At 41.8% G+C, this 19,745-nt stretch overlaps 1 protein-coding gene across 7 annotated transcripts in view; it reads left to right on the top strand.

Moving 5' to 3' along the window:
* The window catches only part of ADCY4 (adenylate cyclase 4), a 68,843-nt gene that overhangs the window by 15,009 nt on the left and 34,089 nt on the right, over positions 1 to 19,745 (top strand). For 5 of the 7 annotated variants that reach the window (XM_056528215.1, XM_056528201.1, XM_056528196.1 and 2 more), the window contains exon 2: positions 7,731 to 8,095. In XM_056528215.1, coding sequence (XP_056384190.1) covers positions 7,916 to 8,095 — 180 coding nt within the window. In that variant the 5' untranslated portion in view covers positions 7,731 to 7,915. Of the gene's footprint in view, positions 1 to 312; positions 422 to 942; positions 962 to 7,730; positions 8,096 to 19,745 lie in introns of those variants that run through there. The other 2 variants (XM_056528209.1, XM_056528226.1) reach the window with 2 other exon arrangements.

Here is a 19,745-nt window from a genome sequence, read left to right on the forward strand (position 1 = left end):
GTTACTCTTTTGGGTGATGGAGATATCTTAGAGCAGCCAGGAGTGATCTGATAGGTAATAATGTCATGCTGTGGTTCACAGGAAGTCAGGTGACCCAGAACAGAGCACTTCCTCTGGCATAATGAAGAGAAAAACAGATCTGATTTTCAGGGGAAAAAAGCAGCTCCACACCTGTCCTCAGATGTGGCATTGGAGCCCTTTTCCATTGAAGTGAATGGAGCCAAGTTGTAATACCACACATAACCTGAGGGCAGGTGTGGTGCTGTTTTTGGAAGAAATTGGGCCAATTTTTCTCATCCTGAAAACCCTTTTAAAGACACTTGGTGAGGCTGGTGATCACATGACCCAAGTACAGTAATGAAATATACGGATGCAGCTGTCCTGTTATAAACCGGATGCGGATGCTGTAGGGCTGGTCATGGTGAGTGTGCATTATACTGGCAAAACAAAACTAAAAATCTGTAGTTTTGAATGTAGACAAGTATTTTGTTTGTGTAGTCTATCTCTATTAAGTGAAGCTGATGACACTTAGGCTAGGTTCACACTGTGGAATTTCTGCCGGAGATCGAGCCGGCGGCACTAGGACCACGCGGACTACATTGTCATCCCCATAGATGGCAATGCATTTCTGAGCAGATCTTCCAAAAGATCCACCCAGAAATGCATTGCAGTCTATGGGGGCAGCAGTCTGCTCGGTCCTAGTGCCGCCGGCTCGATCTCCGGCAGAAATTCTGCCCAGAAATTCTGCAGTGTGAACCCAGCCTTATCAGCCCCCGCCGCCGTCATAATGGTTGCTTTGTATGACAACATAGACAGGCATGTCCTGGGCTGATAGGTGTGTGCAGTGTTTTAAACAGTCTGCTGAGAGGCAACAGGCCACAACTGGCATCAGTGCCATGTGGACGTTACCATGACATGATCTGCTGTAATATTGCCACTGATTATTACTGTGTTGGGCATGGTAAGAATTGGTTTAGGCTTCCTAATAAATGTCTATGAGTCCTGCAATGGGACAGATGTGGCAGCCTGAGATTTGTCCATGGGACTATGGACTGTCAACTAGCCATCAATATGTCACTGTGCTATTATAGACTATGCATGGCTGATATTGTAAGAGTATCTCCGTGTGGACACTATCTTTAGCTGCACAAGTCAGCAACAATTGAAGGGATCTGGAGTACATGAGTGTTTTCTTGGGTTGGTTTCACACAGTAGTATGGGGGAGATTTATCAAAACCTGTCCAGAGGAAAAGCATAGCAACCAATCAGATCGCTTCTTTCATTTTGCAGAGGCCTTGTAAAAAAGGAAAGAAGCAATCTGATTGGTTGCTCTGGACAACTCGTCAACTTTTCCTCTGACCAGGTTTTGACAAATCTTCCCTATTTGACTATTTGTTGGCACCAGTATTTGTAAGCCAAGAGCAGGAGTGAGCCCAAAACTTGGAAAAGGTCCAAATCTTTCCATTCTGTTTTTTCTCTGCAGGTTTGATTTGTGATTTTGGCTTACAACAAATACTGATGCAAAATACTAAGCCAAATACTGCCATGTGAAACCAGCCTTAGACTGAGATAAACACACTTACCATGTGCCTAAAATAACTTGCAGAAAATAGTCTTGGCGCTGAACTATTTTGTGTATTTTTCATGCTCTCGTAGGCGTAATAATAGGAAGCAAATAATTTCGATGGTATTGGGATTTTGCTTATATTATTGCACATGAAAGGTGGACTTTTATTATGAAAATAGTGGTTTTAAAAAATACATATACGGTATCTTTACCATATCTTGGGGAAGAATACTACTCTAGGAAACACTTAGTTTAGAGTTTATCAAAGTCTGTGCACTGAATGTTATACAGTCACAAAGGTTTGCGCAGACCACATATATTGCTGCAGGGAGTATGGATTTGTGGGCCATATGTGAATGCTTGGATCTTCTAGCCAATCGGAGTGGACATTTCAATGATAAAGTCTGTATGGCTGAACTGCATGCACTGATTGGCTGTCTCATAGTACCTCTACTACATGTTTGGGCACTTGTGCCAGGATAAGGCTAGGTTTACATAGTGCACTCATTAGCGGTATCCGCTGGCATCTCTCTGAAAACAGGAGCATAGGACCCCATTCAAGGCCGCCATCAGGGGGGTACAACCAGTACTCCAGTAAGGGGCACTGGCTCCCAGGGAGCCCGGGGCCCCGCTGCTGCAGCCCCAGCACAGAGGCAGAAGATTGCTGTTAAAACGGCAGCCTCCTGCTTCTACAGGCAGCTACAACCTAATACTTACTGCATCTGTCCTCTCCTCCCTGTACGAGCAGAGGTTTCAGGCAGCAGCAGCACAGTGGAGCGATTTACTGCCGAACATCGGGCTGTGTATGGGATGGTAGAGGACCTTAGATGATGTGATTACCATGTGATCAGTCACATGGGTGGTAGGAGCCTCACTGCTGTGCTGTGGAGGCCCAGAAAGAAGTTGCTGTATAGGGGAATGTGTTTATGATGCATAGGTAACCTATAGTACATTCACACTTACACACAAATAACTACGGTATATCTGTGTTTTTCAAACAGTGTGCTTCCAGTTGTTACAAACTACAACTCCCAGCATGCACAGAGATCCAACGGCTGTCTGGGCATGCTGGGAGTTGTACTTTTGCAACAGCTGGAGGTACATTGTTTGGAAAACACTGCACTATAAAATTCACACACACTGCATTTAACACACCCACCACACATCCCCTTTTTTTTTTTTTTCCATTTTTTAAAATAAAATAAAAATCATGTGGTATCGCCGCGTGCGTAAATATCCAAACTATTACAATATAAGCCCACAATTACTAATTAAGTCATTTCATATACGATAAAAAAAATTATAAAAAATGATCGAACAGTCCCATCAAATATAAAAGATGGTACCAGTAAAAAGTACAGATCAAAGCGCAAAAGGTGAGCCCTCACACATTCCAGTATATGGAAAAATTCTAAAGTTATAGGGGTCAGAAGAGGATGATTTTAAGTATACAAATTTTTGTACAAAAAGCTATTTAAAAAAAAAAGTAAAATAAAACAAAGCCTATATTGGTGTAATCCTATGGAATTACAAAATAAAGATATCATTTTTACTGAAAAGTGCACAGGGTAGAAACGGAATTAAGTGGCACGGGGGGATCATAGGGGTTATATAAAGTGGCAAGGGGGGAATCAGAGGGGGGATATAAAGTGGCACAGGGGGATCAGAGGGGGATATAAAGTGGCACAGGGGGGATCAGAGGGGGATATAAAGTGGCACAGGGGGGATCAGAGGGGGGATATAAAGTGGCACAGGGGGATCAGAGGGGGATATAAAGTGGCACAGGGGGATCAGAGGGGGGATATAAAGTGGCACAGGGGGATCAGAGGGGGGATATAAAGTGGCACAGGGGGGATCAGAGGGGGGATATAAAGTGGCACAGGGGGGATCAGAGGGGGGATATAAAGTGGCACAGGGGGATCAGAGGGGGGATATAAAGTGGCACAGGGGGATATAAAGTGGCACGGGGGGATCAGAGGGGGGATATAAAGTGGCACGGGGGGATCAGAGGGGGGATATAAAGTGGCACGTGTGGGATCAGAGGGGGATATAAAGTGGCACAGGGGGATCAGAGGGGGGGGATATAAAGTGGCACAGGGAGGATCAGAGAGGGGGCAAATGATATAGCACAGGGGGATGATCAAGTGGGGAGGGGATAAAAATGCATGGGGGTAGCAGCCCGATTTGTTATGCTAATACTGGTAATCATGTTGTACGTCGTAGGGGTGAGGGGTGTCCAGGGGTGCCAGGACTGAGCTGTGTAAGGGGCCCCAAAATTTCTGATGGCAGCCCTGACCCCATTGATTCTAATAGCCCAAACTCCATTCGGAATGTATGTGCTATTTTAATCAGACTTAAAAGTGCAGCAGGCCGCTTAAAAGACTGCATATGGAGTCACTAGGTCACTCGGGCCATTGAAATGGGGTCCACTGCTCCTGTTTACTTCAATATTTGTTGGCATCCTTTTTTCGGAAGGATGCCGACAGATACAACTAATAGGAGCACTAACTTGTCTTAACTGCTTCTTTTGTACACCAGTTAACGGTGGATCCATTTTTCTGTTCTAGCACTTTGTATGTACTATACAGGACCCTTAAAGGGGTAATCTGCCCCTAGACATCTTATCCTCTATCCAGTATCACGGCCCCACCCCCTTTCTCTGTGCACCAGATGACAGGGGTACTGCTGGAGAGATTGCAAGGGCTCCCAGCAGCGGGACCCCCACGATCAGACATCTTGTCCCCTATCCTTTGGATAGGGGATAAGATGTCTAAGCACCGGAGTACCCCTTTAAAGGATCTGTTGCTGGTGCCACATACCTCAGACCATTTTGTTATGCTATAAGACTGATGTCTGAAGTCGGAGATGGTGACAGTAGGTGGGCTATTTTATTATACTCGCTATGGGTGTGGTATGTCTGTAGGGATCTATAACAAAGTACACAGCTGCAGCCCCCAAGATCATTGTTGTTTTGGAACAGATTGAAGTGACTATGTTATAAAGTGTGAGCACATTTTCTAGTGCCAGTTGTTTGGTCAGTACATAATGCACTAGAGAAACGGAAATGTAAAGCAAAGATACTGTTTATGATAAAACTTATGGCATATCTTGCTAACAAATCTCTATCTTACATATACTAAGTTGAAGCTATCCTCCAGTTGCAGTGGCAATAGAATTAACCGCTGGCATTGTATTATATTTCTATACACAATAGGCAGCAGTAGTCAATCACTTTGTTACACGCACCACCTCCGTATACTGTGCTGACGCCTATGATTAGACTGCAGAACACATCAAGAAAAGAAAGACATGTATAATAGTCGGCACCTCTCAATATAAATAGAAAGCCTTTTATTGAGGAGTTACACTATATAGAATTAATGAAAGGCAAGACTTTAAAAGGGTATTCCAGTCTAAAGCATTTTGTACCTATAAGCTGCTAGACAGGTGTGAGTCTGACTGCTGAAACCCCCACTATTCAGCAGAATGGGGGACTCTGGTCTATTTCCCTAGCTACAAGACATGTGATAGGAGTCTGAATAGAAGGGCAGTTGAGTATGTGCCCTGATAAAAAATAGCTGGGCTGGCAATTGGTGGGCTTCCCAGGGGTCGGACCCCCATGTAACTACCATTTATCACCTATTCAGTAAATAGGTAAAACATCCCTTAAGCTAGAATATTTCTTTAAAAATTGCTTGGATCATAAGCCCCCAAATGATGGTGATAAATATGACAGATATAAGGACACATTCATATGGTGTAACAGTCTACAGTTTAAGGATAAGTGCAATATATAGTGTATATGAGTGATACTATATTTATTGTAGCATTTGATGTATTACCAAACACTACGAATGGCTCATTTGAAAATAAAACACACAAAACAGATATGGTGTACCTATGGACTCGTGGGTTCAGCTGTTCATAGTTAATGGAAGTCTCTTCAGCACATGTACATCAGCCAACCTTTAACATAGCTCCACGTATTTAATGGAGACTGAACACGATTGCACAGACAGCAGAGGACCAGGTTTCCCAATTCCTAGGCTTGGTAAGGATCCCACCAGTCAGACCCACCAGTGTGCCATAAATGTTAATTGCAGAAGAAACCTATTAATGTATTACCAAATAGACATTCACCAGAATGAAAATCACAGATGCCCATAGGAGGAACATAACTGAGGGAAAGAAGTCTTAATCAGTCTAGCACCAAATGTTTACTAGATGCCAAGGATCCACTGGGTATTCCTCAACTAGACAAGTATCTTGAGATTTCAGCCGTAACCCTCCTAACGTTCTTCCCTCTTCTTTAAGTGACAGCCCTAGCAGTGTCATTGCTTGGGAATTGAAAGGGTCTACTACTGAATGCACAAGACACTTGCTTTGTTACTAATTAAAATTGGATACTGACACACACTCTTTATCTAATGTTTTTATTTGTTGATTCTATTTGCTGTAAATCATGAAGGGAGCAGCTGTTTTGAATGCATTTAATGGGGTTATCCAGGAATAGAAAAGCAGAACAAATTTCTTCCAAAAACATCACCATACCTGTCCTCAGGTTGTGTGTGGTATTACAACTTGGCTGTTTTTGTTTTGTTTTTTTAAACCAGGTCTGTTTCTAATCTTGCATAACCCCTTTAACAATAAGCTTTTTAGCTACATAACCATAGGAATCTGTAGTCTGGAGCTGACTTATTGACTTCTATGAGAGAGTGTTCTTGGCATGCTCAGTGACCTGTGCAGGGAGGGAGGGGGGGGGAGGAGAACTGTGACCATCATTGTCATACTCACCTCCCTTAGTACCCAGCAGCTCTCAGTTTCTTGCTTGTCACTGCTATTTCCTGCCCACTTAGCCAATCACTGGCTGCAGCGGTGTTCCCCCTCAGTTAGAGTTCGGCTGAGCGGCAAGCAGAGTGGGGACTAGATGACATCAGACAAGAAACTGTGAAGTATCAGGGCAGGAGAGTGTGAAAAAAAAAGTGTATATCAAACAAATTAGTGTATCCCACATTGTGAGTGCTGTCTATAGAAATCTCATGTATCAAAAATTTTCTACTATACAGTCAATTATGTTACTAAACCATGAAGTGCTGCAATCATAGAATACTTATTCACTTCTGTAAACCCACCCAACAATTAGGAAATGCCTACTTAATGTGTATTGTACCCATTTTAGCTTGTAAACTTAGCCTCCTTTCACACTGCCGTTAGGACACGTCAGGGGAGCCGGGGAGAATAGCAGTAGAAAAAATACTGCTTGGCTGCCTTCTTCTCCTGCTTTTCCTGACGGACGCCATAATAGTAAATGGGAGCCATCGGGACCCGTTGTTGGCCGTTAAAGTCTCTTTTTTTTTGTGGGCCTTTAAGGGCCGTTCTTGACAGGACGCAACAGCAGTGTGAAAGGGGCCTTACAATGGAATACACCTAAAAATACACTGTGTACACATAGCCTAAAAACTGAAAATATAAAACACTGGCCCTGAAACCAAAACTGGTCTTGACCATAACAACCAATCACAGCACAATTTTCATATCTTAGTGAACTCTGGTAAAATGAAAGCCGATCTGCTGTTATAGGCAACTATCACCAGTTTTTGTCTCCAACAGATTAATATATCTGCGCCATTGTGTGTGTACATAGCCTTACAGTTTAAGATGCTAGATCGGCCTTTGGAGAGCCAAGAAATAGCATCCACTCCTGAATAGCCATATTAGATTGTCCAGATCTTGGGTCAAATTGCTGGATTGCTGCTTCTTGTTTACACTGTGGAGGTCCTAATAAAACATGCTGCCCGATTGCATAGGAAAATAACAAATAAGATTATATTACAGGGTAGAAATTTAAATTGCACTGGAATAAAGTGAGGCGCTAGCGATCTTCAGGTTTCTAAAATACCATGACGCCTTCCACGTGTAGAACGTGTAAGCAGAAAATGGCAAAACTATATCTTACAAATTTTTTGCTGCTGCCTAGAAAAAAAATGCTGTCAAACGTGTTAATTTGATCCTATTCATTTTTCACTGGATAGATTGTATGAGGAAGGCGGAAGACCTTAGAAAGGTTAGACGAGTTGTTTCTTAGAAGGTGCAGTAGACTTTGTAATAGAGGGTTAAGAAACAAGGACATAGTTTAATTATTTTCTATTTTCTTTTCTTCTAGATCCTGTTTTTCTGTGTAGCTATATCCCGTGGAATCAGTGCAACATCATGTGCCATCTATGGAGATTATACAGCTCTGTTCTGAGAACTTTATAAAAGAACCTTAAACTATGTTTCATGTCCTTCTGCCGATTTTACTCTGCGCCTACTTTTTCCTGGAGCAAAAGACAAAACTAGTTGATACAGATGACAGAGAATAGCAGAGCTCACCTGGGCCCTCCACCACCAAGGAAAAGTGGAAAAGACGGTCTTTCCTACGAATCCCACTATCGTCTGAGCCAGCAGTACCCAGTGATCCTTCTCCTGCTGCTCATCGTTTTGGCAATATGCTGTGCACTTATAGCTGTTACCTTTGGCACTGGCCGGGTGAGTAGAGCATAAGACTTTCTATCAATAGTACTAAGTCATTGCCTTGGAATGAGCAAACACTTGATTCCTATGTGTGCATTGATTTCCCAGGGATTTTACCTTCAAAGAACTCATTCAGGACCAACTGCATCCCCCTTATTTATTTATAAGCCTATTAGAATGAGGTTTTAGGAAATTCATTTAAAGAAGTTGTGACTTCTCAAATGTTCCCTATGAATATATTGTATGTATTGTCTGATTTATCGGCCAGAAATTGCTTTGCGATATAAGATGTGTTATTTATGAAGTGCTTGTCACTGGTAGCGTTAGCTGACTTGCAGGGCTGGTGCAATGATTTTTGCCAACCTAGGCAAAAGTTAATTTTGCCGCCCCTTGACCCTGCCCATTGGCTCCGCCCTTTGTCATGCCCCACCTTACTACTAGGGTGACACACTGTAACATACCTCCTCCTTAATAAATCACCTTACTACTGGGGTGACACACTGCAACAAAACCACTCCTTATGTAATCTCCTTATTACTGGTGTGACAAACTGTTACAAACCCCCTCCCCCCCCACACACACACACACAACGGTATTCTGGCAGGGCAGGTGCTTCGGATGCTGGCTGGTTACTAACTTTCTTGCAGTGGGCAGAGCGGCGCCCCCATTAAGAGGGCGCTCAAGGCGGCAGCCTATTTTGCCTATGGGCTGAAAAGGCCCTGCTGACTTGCCAGCACCAGCACTGAGCCTCTTGAATAAAATGTTCTAAGAAAAAGGGATTTCTTAGAACTTTGACTTACGAATACTGATCCAAATTCTGACCCAACTACTGCCGTGTGAAAGTGACCTTAGCCAGTATTGTAAGTTTATGTAAAAGAAAACATAATGACAGCTTGGTGACTGTGTACAAAACATGAATAATACAAGGTTGTATACTACACCAACAAGTACAGTGGAGTTGTAACCCTTTAATGATATAGTAGCGGATTTATGAGTGGAGATATGCAGTTGCATTACTAGAGTTGCATGGGCCTTGCTACAGCATATGTTTATACATACAGTCATGGCCGTAAATGTTGGCACCCCTGAAATTTTTCTAGAAAATGAAGTATTTCTCACAGAAAAGGATTGCAGTAACACGTGTTTTGCTATACACATGTTTATTCCCTTTGTGTGTATTGGAACTAAACCAAAAAAGGGAGGAAAAAAAGCTAATTGGACATAATGTCACACCAAACCCCAAAAATGGTCTGGACAAAATTATTGGCACCCTTAACTTAATATTTGGTTGCACACCCTTTGGAAAAAATAACTGAAATCAGTGGCTTCCTATAACCATCAATAAGCTTCTTACACCTCTCAGCCGGAATGTTGGACCACTCTTCCTTTGCAAACTGCTCCAGGTCTCTCTTATTGGAAGGGCGCCTTTTCCCAACAGCAATTTTAAGATCTCTCCACAGGTGTTCAATGAGATTTAGATCTGGACTCATTGCTGGCCACTTCAGAACTCTCCAGTGCTTTGTTGCCATCCATTTCTGGGGGCTTTTTGACATATGTTTGGGGTCATTGTCCTGCTGGAAGACCCAAGATCTCGGACACAAACCCAGCTTTCTGACACTGGGCTGTACAGTGCGACCCAAAATCCGTTGGTAATCCTCAGGTTTCACGATGCCTTGAACACATTCAAGGCACCCAGTGCCAGAGGCAGCAAAACAACCCCAGACATAATTGAACCTCCACCATATTTCACTGTAGGCACTGTGTTCTTTTCTTTGTAGGCCTCATTCCGTTTTCGGTAAACAGTAGAATGATGTTTCACAAGGAGGAAAGAAAGAGGCTGCACTCACCATAGAAACTTGAACTGTGCTTTATTTGTGGCAGATCATGGGGTACATTCGGCGGGTGCGTTCAAGGAGAGCGACATATGTTTTGCGCTAATCCTCTGGCTCTTAGAATGCTTTGAATGCACCCCCTTTTCTGTGCTACTGTAGTTGCTGTTTGCTGCATCTTGCCACAGTGCTCCTTGGGAATTATTCTGGACTGTACTTATAGTAGAAGGGATAGATAGTAGTGCCAGTTCACCGTCTCCAACTTGTTATAAGTAGAATGATGTGCTTCACCAAAAAGCTCTATCTTGGTCTCATCTGTCCACAAGAGGTTTTCCCAGAAGTATTTTGATTTACTCAAGTTCATTTTGGCAAAATGTAGTCTTGCTTTTTTATGTCTCTGTGTCAGCAGTGGGGTCTTCTTGGGTCTCCTGCCATAGCGTTTCAATTCATTTTAATGTCCACAGATAGTTCACACTGACTCTGATACTCCCTGAGCTTGCAGGACAGGTTGAATATCTTTGGAACCTGTTTGGGGATGCTTATCAACTATCCGGACTATCCTGCATTGACACCTTTCATCAATTTTTCTCTTCCGTCCACGCCAAGGGAGATTAGCTACAGTGCCATGGGTTGTAAACTTCTTGATAATGTTGTGCACTGTGGACAAAGGCAAATCTAGATCTCTGGAGATGGACTTGTAACCTTGAGATTGTTGATATTTTTCCATAATTTCAGTTCTCAAGTCCTCAGACAGTTCTCTTCTCCTCTTTCTGTTGTCCATGCTTGGTGTGGCACACACAGATACACAATACAAAGACTAAGTGAACGTCTCTCCTTTTTATCTGCTTTCATGTGTGATTTTTATATTGCCCGCACCTGTTACTTGCCCCGGGTGAGTTTAAAGGAGCATCACATGCTTGAAACAATCTTATTTATCCACAATTTTGAAAGGGTGCCAATCATTTTGTCCAGCCCATTTTTGGAGTTTGGTGTGACATTATGTCCAATTTGCTTTTTTTCCTCCCTTTTTTTGGTTTAGTTCCAACACAATGTGAATAAACATGTGTATAGCAAAACATGCGATACTGCAATCCTTTTCTGTGAGAAATATTTCATTTTCTTGAAAAATTTCAGGGGTGCCAATATTTACGGCCATGACTGTATGTATGTGTATGTATATATATATATTAAATCATCTTTTTATATATAACTTTTTTTATCGTGAGTATAAATATATAATATTCATTGACAAACAAAAAAAGAATGCAACCAGATTTAAATGTCAGATTGATGCACAACTCCCCATGCAGTTATCTCTCAAACATATATGTAAATGAAAGTGGGAGACTACTTTAGGATAGTGTACTTCCTGGGGAGAGATCAGTGACCATTACACATGCCTCTACACACATTTAAAAGCATTTTTACCAGTTGGCAGAATTTGTGAGGGGGGACAACCCTGGACTGAGTGAAGCAGAATTGCCTTTTCAAAAAATTATTCACAACCAATAGTGTCGCACTCAGCACTGCCCACGTCTCCTCGGTAAACACCTGTATACACAGCTAGTGGTGCACTATATAATGGGAAGTCTGTAAGTGAGGGTCCGGGCGATGTGGTAATATGACAAGTCCATGTAGATCCAAATAACAAGAATAAAGGAAAAACGCACTCACCCTAGGTAGATAGTTAATTAGCAATTTCTTTATTCATCTCACGTCTTGTGTGAACAGAGAGCATAAGGTCACAACATCCCCGGAGTGCAGCGTGTAGAGCCATCTAGGCAGTTCTGACCAAGCTGTTTGGGGGTGTTGGGAGCAGTGGTTGTGTGAGGTCATGCATACCTGGAGAACAGGCTCCAGAAGGACCATACGGACCACCAATACAGAGAATCGTTTGATTTACCAACAAGCAGGTCCCACAGTTTCTTTGTTCACCATCAAGACACAGAAGGCCCCATCATACCCTGTATCGGCCCAAATAATTTCCAGGTGCTTAGCATGTCACACTACTTGCATCTGGAAGTGGATAACCCTGGCCATTCTGATTTCTTATAAGTCATAGGCCTAAAGTAGCCTGCAGACTATAGGAGCCAGTGACTGAACAGGAAGCTGATGTCTCTTTTTCTATTGTACTTTCTAAGTGCATGTGTGTCCTAGGGACACACACACAGTTGAGAGCAGTGCTCACAAGGTGGTCCGGAACATGTGCCCTGGATCACTGGACAGGTTCCCCATATGACATGTCTGTGAAATGATGGAATCCTAAAGACCTGAAATTATCTGTAGATGTTCTTGCATATGTAACATATTTAGTTCTATTTGCTACCATTAAAGATAAAGTTCATATTATGGTGTAATAGTATTGCAGCTATATATACATAAATGGTGCAGTAACACTGGTGTCAAATGATTAATAACATAAATTATGCTCCAATAAGAAATTCTGGGACATGCTAGCAGTTAAAGGAAAAATAAGTATCCCTGTTTACAGGTAAGGTTTCATAAGTTTGTAAACCTTGACCTTTACAGCTGCTGGGAGATTGTAATTGGTTTACTTACTTGGCTTCATCAATATAAAGAGAATGCTGGTGTAATATAACACAGAGGGATGAAGGCCAGGCTAAAGATGACAACAATCCTGGCAGAGAGAGTTCACAGTCCGTATTAGTCTACTTGGGCAAATTTCCTTCTGATGCAATAAATGACCCAGCATATTTTGTATGTGGACGGTGCTCGAACCTTCCTGTTATGTGTGTGTACAAAACGCTGGTGTGAATAGCTGCATTAAAGGGAAAATCTGGTGGAAAACAAAAAACTGGCTCCAGAAAGTTAAACAGATTTGTAAATTACGTCTATTAAAAAATCTTAAGCTTTCCAGTATTTATCAGCTGCTGTATACTACAGAGAAAGTTGTGTAGTTCTTTCCAGTCTGACCAAAGTGTTCCCTGCTGCCACCTCTGTCCATGTCAGGAACTATCCAGAGTGGAAGCAAATGCCCCATAGCAAACCTCTCCTGCTCTGGACAGTTCCAGACATGGAAAAAGGTGTCAGCAAAGAGCACTGTGGTGCAACTGGAAATAACTACACAACTTCCTGCGGCTACGCTCCGTACAGGTAATTAACCAATTATATACATTTGTAGAATTACATTTATATAAATCCTGAATAAACTGTTAGATTACTAATACCTAGATGAGAGGTGACAAGGGGCGGACTAAATAAGAAGGACCCTGACGTCCTAGGGACTCTGGCTATGGGGACCTCTATACAGGTACCGTATAGGATGCGGTACCGGGATACCACAGTATCACCTGCATATCATGTATAATTGTGCAAACTTCACCCAAGTCCAAAATTGCTCATTTTTGGTAACAACAAATGGAATAAAAAGTGACCAAAAAGTCACATATATGCCAACATGTTACCAATAATGACAAAGATCAAGGTGTAAAAAATGGGCCCTCAGCCCCATAGAAATGTAGGTGGCAAAGTAGGGCAATACATTTTAGGCATACTCCATGATTATTTTGTTCAAAATAAAAAAGGTAGATTTTTTTTTAAAGTAATACAATAATGTAAATATGGGTAGTGTTATAACTGTATTGACCCACAAAACAGATATGTCAGTTTTACTGTTAGGTTCACCTCCAAAAGTTGCAAAGTTGCTTTTTTTTTACTTACCCTATATAGATACATTTTAAAAGCATGCCTTTATATGGCTCTGTGGATTGAAAAATAAAAAAGTTATGGCTCTTAACCCCTTAACGACGCAGGACGTATATTTACGTCCTGCGCCGGCTCCCGCGATATGAAGCGGGATCGCGCCGCGATCCTGCATCATATCGCTTCGGTCCCGGCGCTCATCAGCAGCCAGGACCCGCGGCTAATACCACACATCGCCGATCGCGGCGATGTGCGGTATTAACCCTTTAGAAGCGGCGGTCAGCTTCTAAAGTGAAACTGACCGCCGCTTCTAAAGTGAAACTGAAAGTGACCCGGCTGTTCGGGACCGCCGCAGTGAAATCGCGGCGTTCCGAACAGCTGACCGGACACCGGGAGGGCCCTTACCTGCCTCCTCGGTGTCCGATCGACGAATGACTGCTCCGTGCCTGAGATCCAGGCAGGAGCAGTCAAGCGCCGATAATGCTGATCACAGGCGTGTTAATACACGCCAGTGATCAGCATAGGAGATCAGTGTGTGCAGTGTTATAGGTCCCTATGGGACCTATAACACTGCAAAAAAAATGTAAAAAAAAAGTGTTAATAAAGGTCATTTAACCCCTTCCCTAATAAAAGTTTGAATCACCCCCTTTTTCCCATAAAAAAAATAACTGTGTAAAAAAATAAACATATGTGGTATCGCCGCGTGCGTAAATGTCCGAACTATAAAAATATATCATTAATTAAACCGCACGGTCAATGGCGTACGCGCAAAAAAATTCCAACATCCAAAAAAGCGTATTTTGGTCACTTTTTATACCATTAAAAAAATGAATAAAAAGTGATCAAAAAGTCTGATCAAAACAAAAATCATACCGATAAAAACTTCAGATCACGGCGCAAAAAAATGATTCCTCTTACCGCCCTGTACATGGAAAAATAAAAAAGTTATAGGGGTCAGAAGATGACATTTTTAAACGTATAAATTTTCCTGCATGTAGTTTTGATTTTTTCCAGAAGTGCGACAAAATCAAACCTATATAAGTAGGGTATCATTTTAACCGTATGGACCTACAGAATAATGATAAGGTGTAATTTTTACCGAAATATGCACTGCGTAGAAACGGAAGCCCCCAAAATTTACAAAATGGCGTATTTTTTTTTATTTTGTCGCACAATGATTTTTTTTTTCGTTTCGCCGTGCATTTTTGGGTAAAATGACTAATGTCACTGCAAAGTAGAATTGGCAACACAAAAAATAAGCCATAATATGGATTTTTAGGTGGAAAATTGAAAGGGTTATGATTTTTAAAAGGTAAGGAGGAAGAAACGAAAGTGCAAAAACGGAAAAACCCTGAGTCCCTAAGGGGTTAAAAGGGGGGGGGGAATTAAAACTCAAAAATGAAAATTGGCTGTGTCCTCAAGGCCAAAATAGGTGGTGTCCTAAATGGGTAAAGTTAGCTTGTGGAGTCTCTGCCCATTTCATTCTTCACCCCTTCCATCTACATAGACTTGTATGGGTAGCATGTAATTTGATCTCCCAGTGATCTTTTAGTAGTCTTGAAAACAGACTGAATTGAGCTGTTTTTTTTTTTTTTTTTTTTTCATTTTTTACAGGTAATATACTTTTAGTAAAAGGGAGAGGAAAGAAGCTTGATATGATTAGAAAGAAGCATGCACTGCAAACTCTTATAATCTTTTGTATTATTGATTTATGGAAAGGTTGTTGAGGAGATGGTGACCATTCATGGATTGAAAAAATAAATGACTGCTTCCATTCTATAGAATAGCTTTTTTTTCTCTCTATTATGAATGCCATCACCCAAGCCTTTGACTCCAAGGAATGTGAATGTTGCTGCTTGTATATGAGATATAAATGGATTTTGTATTCCTCTGCCAGTTGCTATTGCTGACAATATGAGCGTACTGGAGAAAGCTGCTCAATTAGCTTCTAATTAGTTCCTTGTATAGAATAAGATGCTGCATCTGCAGCTCTGGAAGGGGCAGTTCAGCAAATACATGTCTACGGCTGTGTAAAGCTCTTAGTAACGAATCCTTGTAAATGATAGAAAATAGCTGTAATTGCTGCCGCTGTAATATTTCATACTCTTCAATAAACCCCTGGTTATCAGATTTAGAAAAAACTTGGGTTTAAACAAAGGCATATATTCATATTTAGTTGTGAAGTTGTCTTGCTGCTTTTCAGTTCGGCAGTTGAATCCCTCATTTGACTTGTGTAATGGCCTGGAGAGTTACCCTGGAACCTGCTAAGCTTACAAGAACTGCATGTATGGATTTAACATGCTAACATGTGGCTTATTTACTAAGTTCACTGAACATGTATAGTGCTCTGCTTTGTATGAAGGCTTGTGTTACAAAGTGGTCCCTGAGGGGAGGTTTCTGGAATGCTACTTGCAGAATGAGTTTGTTTACATACGCATGAGCAATTTGCTTCTGAGCATATGGAAACTAACTGTGCTGAAAGTAACAATCCTCAGATCTACCTTCAGGGAACACTTTACATTTAGTCATTTTATTATTGTAAAATTACAGCCAAATTGGCAAGTGTTTGCAGGATATGAGCAGAGGTACTTTTAATGCATTGACCCCATAGATGGCTACATTTTTCCTTTTTGAGTTATGTTTCAAATAAACTGACATAATAACGAAGAAAGGTATGAACAGAGCACTCACCAGGAATCAAGGTAGTGGTACAAGAAGGTATCTTTGTTCATCCTTCATGTGGAGCACATGGGGAGGTAGGAGATGGACCGGGTGGGGGAGCAGACGCAGACAGGCTCATCTGCGTTTGCTCCCCCACCCGGTTCATCTCCTACCTCCCCATGTGCTCCACATGAAGGATGAATAAAGATACCTTCTTGTTCCACTACCTTGTTCCCTGGTGAGTGCTCTGTTCATACCTTTCTTCGCTGCTATGTTGGATTTACCTGTATGTGTGCTCAGTGTAGTAGCACCACCACTTCAGCACATCAGCTTCCTCATATTGCCGGATTATTAGGATCGGCTGTGTAGAGCCGGATGGCTGCGCTTCCCCTCGCTGGTGCCATTGCTGGGTTTACTTAATCTTACTTATTCAAGTGCTGTGTGTTTCAAATAAACTGATGTGTCGAATATATTCTTCATGTTTCACCATTTAGTGTTGGAAAACTTGAAGAGATCTATTGAAGAGGAAGGACAATTCTAGCAAACATTTATGTCTTAGATCTAATAAAAAAAAAAAGGGGGGAAAATGTGTTGATTTTCATATTCTACTATACTATTATTATACTATCAATTTAATATAAAGTATTTTTCATTTAATTCAGGGCATCATTTAAAATATGTCAAGTCGACAGTAAACGGACCGTTTTTTTCATTGAGTTCCTAGAAGAAAGGAGTGTTAGGGAGTGTGAAAATCTATCTAGTGGAATGGCTATAGATTTTTCTCAATTGATCTTCACATCCGCACGATGCAAAATTCGGGAAATGTTTTCAAAGACCCTGAGGAGTTATTCAGGTTTTTTTTTTTTTTTTTTTCAGTATTAAATATTTTGTATTTTCAGTATAAAATCCTTTCACATGTTCTAACCCAGGGGTTCTCAACCGGTGGTACACGTACCCCCAGGGGTGCGCCACCGGTTTTGCAGGGTTATGCCGATGCACTGACAAATACCGGCTATACATTGGCCAGTATTTGTCAGCGCACAGCGGAGAATGGCCACAGCAGCTCCCTTTATAGTATCACGGATGGAGCTGCGGCTACTGTATGGGAGCTGCGTGGTTGCTGGGGAGACATATGACCTCCCCTGACATTGCGCAGGAGGACGTCAGTGCGGCCCCGCCGAACAGGATTCTGGGACGCGCTGTATACCCATACAGGCCACACGGGATGCGCTGTATACCTGAACAGGCCGAGTAATATAAAAAAAATAAAAAATAAGTGTATGGGAGGGAGGGAGGAAGGGAGGGAAGGTTTTTGTATGTGTATAGCTATACATATATAAAACTCTGTGTGTGTGTGTATGTTCCAGCATCACGTCCAAATGGCTGAAGATATTAACATGAAACTTGGCACACATGTTACTTATATGACAACAACAAAGATAGGATAGGTTAATTAACCCTTACTCACCCCTATTTGCCAGGATCGGGGTTTTTTGTTTAAAGTCCCATACAAGTCTATGGGAAATATATATTACTGCATAACTTCCAAACGGCTGGAGATATTTCGATAATACTTGGTCACATGTTACTTATATGTCCACTTAAAATATAGGATAGTTAAAGGGGTATTCCAGGAGAAAACTTTTTTATATATATATCAACTGGCTCCAGAAAGTTGAACAGATTTGTAAATTACTTCTATTAAAAAATCTTAATCCTTTCAGTACTTATGAGCTTCTGAAGTTAAAGTTGTTCTTTTCTGTCTAAATCCTCTCTGATGACACCTGTCTCGGGAAACGCCCAGTTTAGAAGAGGTTTGCTATGGGGATTTGCTTCTAAACTGGGCGTTTCCCCGAGACAGGTGTCATCAGAGAGGATTTAGACAGAAAAGAACAACCTTAACTTCAGAAGCTCATAAATACTGAAAGGATTAAGATTTTTTAATAGAAGTAATTTGCAAATCTGTTTAACTTTCTGGAGCCAGTTGATATATAAAAAAAGTTTTTTCCTGGAATACCCCTTTAATTTAACCCTTCACTACCCCCATTTGTGAGGGTCGGGGTTTTTGTTTAAAGTCCCATGTAAATCAATGGGAAATGTATGTACCCACATAACTTCCGTACGGCTGGAGATATTTTAATAATACCTGGTACACATATTACTTATATGTCAAATAAAAAGATATGATAGTTAAATTAACCCTTACCTACACCCTTATATAAAAGATGGGTTTTTGTTTCAAGTCCCATGCAAGTATATTGGACTTCCAGTACCCTACTCCACAAGCTCCGCTCTGCATCTCCTGATGAATGTGTCAATCCGGTTTGGATGCCACACTCCATCTCACAAAGAGAGGAGGTCAGGATAGGAGGTTGGGATAGGAGGTCGAGATATGAGGACTGTATATGAGGTCAAGATAGGAGATCATGATAGGATGACGGGATAGGAGGTCAGGATATGAGGATGGCATATGAGGTCGGGATAGGAGGTCAGGATAGGAGGTCAGGAAATTAGGATGGGATAGGAGGACAGGATATGAGGTCAAGATAGGAGAATGGGATATGAGGATGAGATGAGTATGGCATATATGAGGACGGGATATGGGGTCGAGATAGGAGGACAGGATTTGAGGTTGAGATAGGAGGATGGGATAGGACAGTATAGGAGGTTGGGATATGAGGATAGCATATGAGGACGGGATAGGAGGTCGGGATATGAGGAAGGGATAGGAGGTCGGGATATGAGGACGGGATAAGAGATCGAGATATGAGGTCGAGATATAAGGATGGGATAGGAGGTCGGGATATCACGCCCAGTCCCACAAAGCCCCGTCCCTTCTATTTTCAGCTTACAATACCTTCATCACAATTCAGTCCCACCTGAGGACGGGACGTGAGGACAGGACTTGAGGTCGGGATATGAGGTTGAGATATAAGAACGGAATATGAGGACGGGATAGGAGGTCGGGATATGAGGATGGGATAGGAGGTCGAGATAGGTCAGATTATGAGGACTGGATATGAGGTTGGGATATGACAGGATATGGGGTTGGGATATGACAACAATATACAGTGGGGATCAAAAGTTTGGGCACCCCAGGTAAAAATTTGTATTAATATGCATAAAGAAGCCAAGATAAGATAGAAAAATCTCCAAAAGGCATCAAATTACAGATTAGACATTCTTATAATATGTCAACAAAAGTTAATTTTATTTCCATCATTTACACTTTCAAAATAACAGAAAACAAAACAATGGCGTCTGCAAAAGTTTGGGCACCCTGCAGAATTTATAGCATGACTGCCCCCTTTGAAAAGCTGAGACCTGCCAGTGTCATGGATTGTTCTCAATCATCATCTGGGAAGACCAGGTGATGTCACTCTCAAAGGTTATAAATGCCCAGACTCATCTGACCTTGCCCCAACAATCAGCACCATGGGTTCTTCTAAGCAGTTGTCTAGAAATCTGAAACTGAAAATAGTTGACGCTCACAAAGCTGGAGAAGGCTATAA

The sequence above is a fragment of the Hyla sarda genome, chromosome 1 (assembly GCF_029499605.1).
Source record: "Hyla sarda isolate aHylSar1 chromosome 1, aHylSar1.hap1, whole genome shotgun sequence".
Taxonomy (NCBI): Eukaryota; Metazoa; Chordata; class Amphibia; order Anura; family Hylidae; genus Hyla; species Hyla sarda.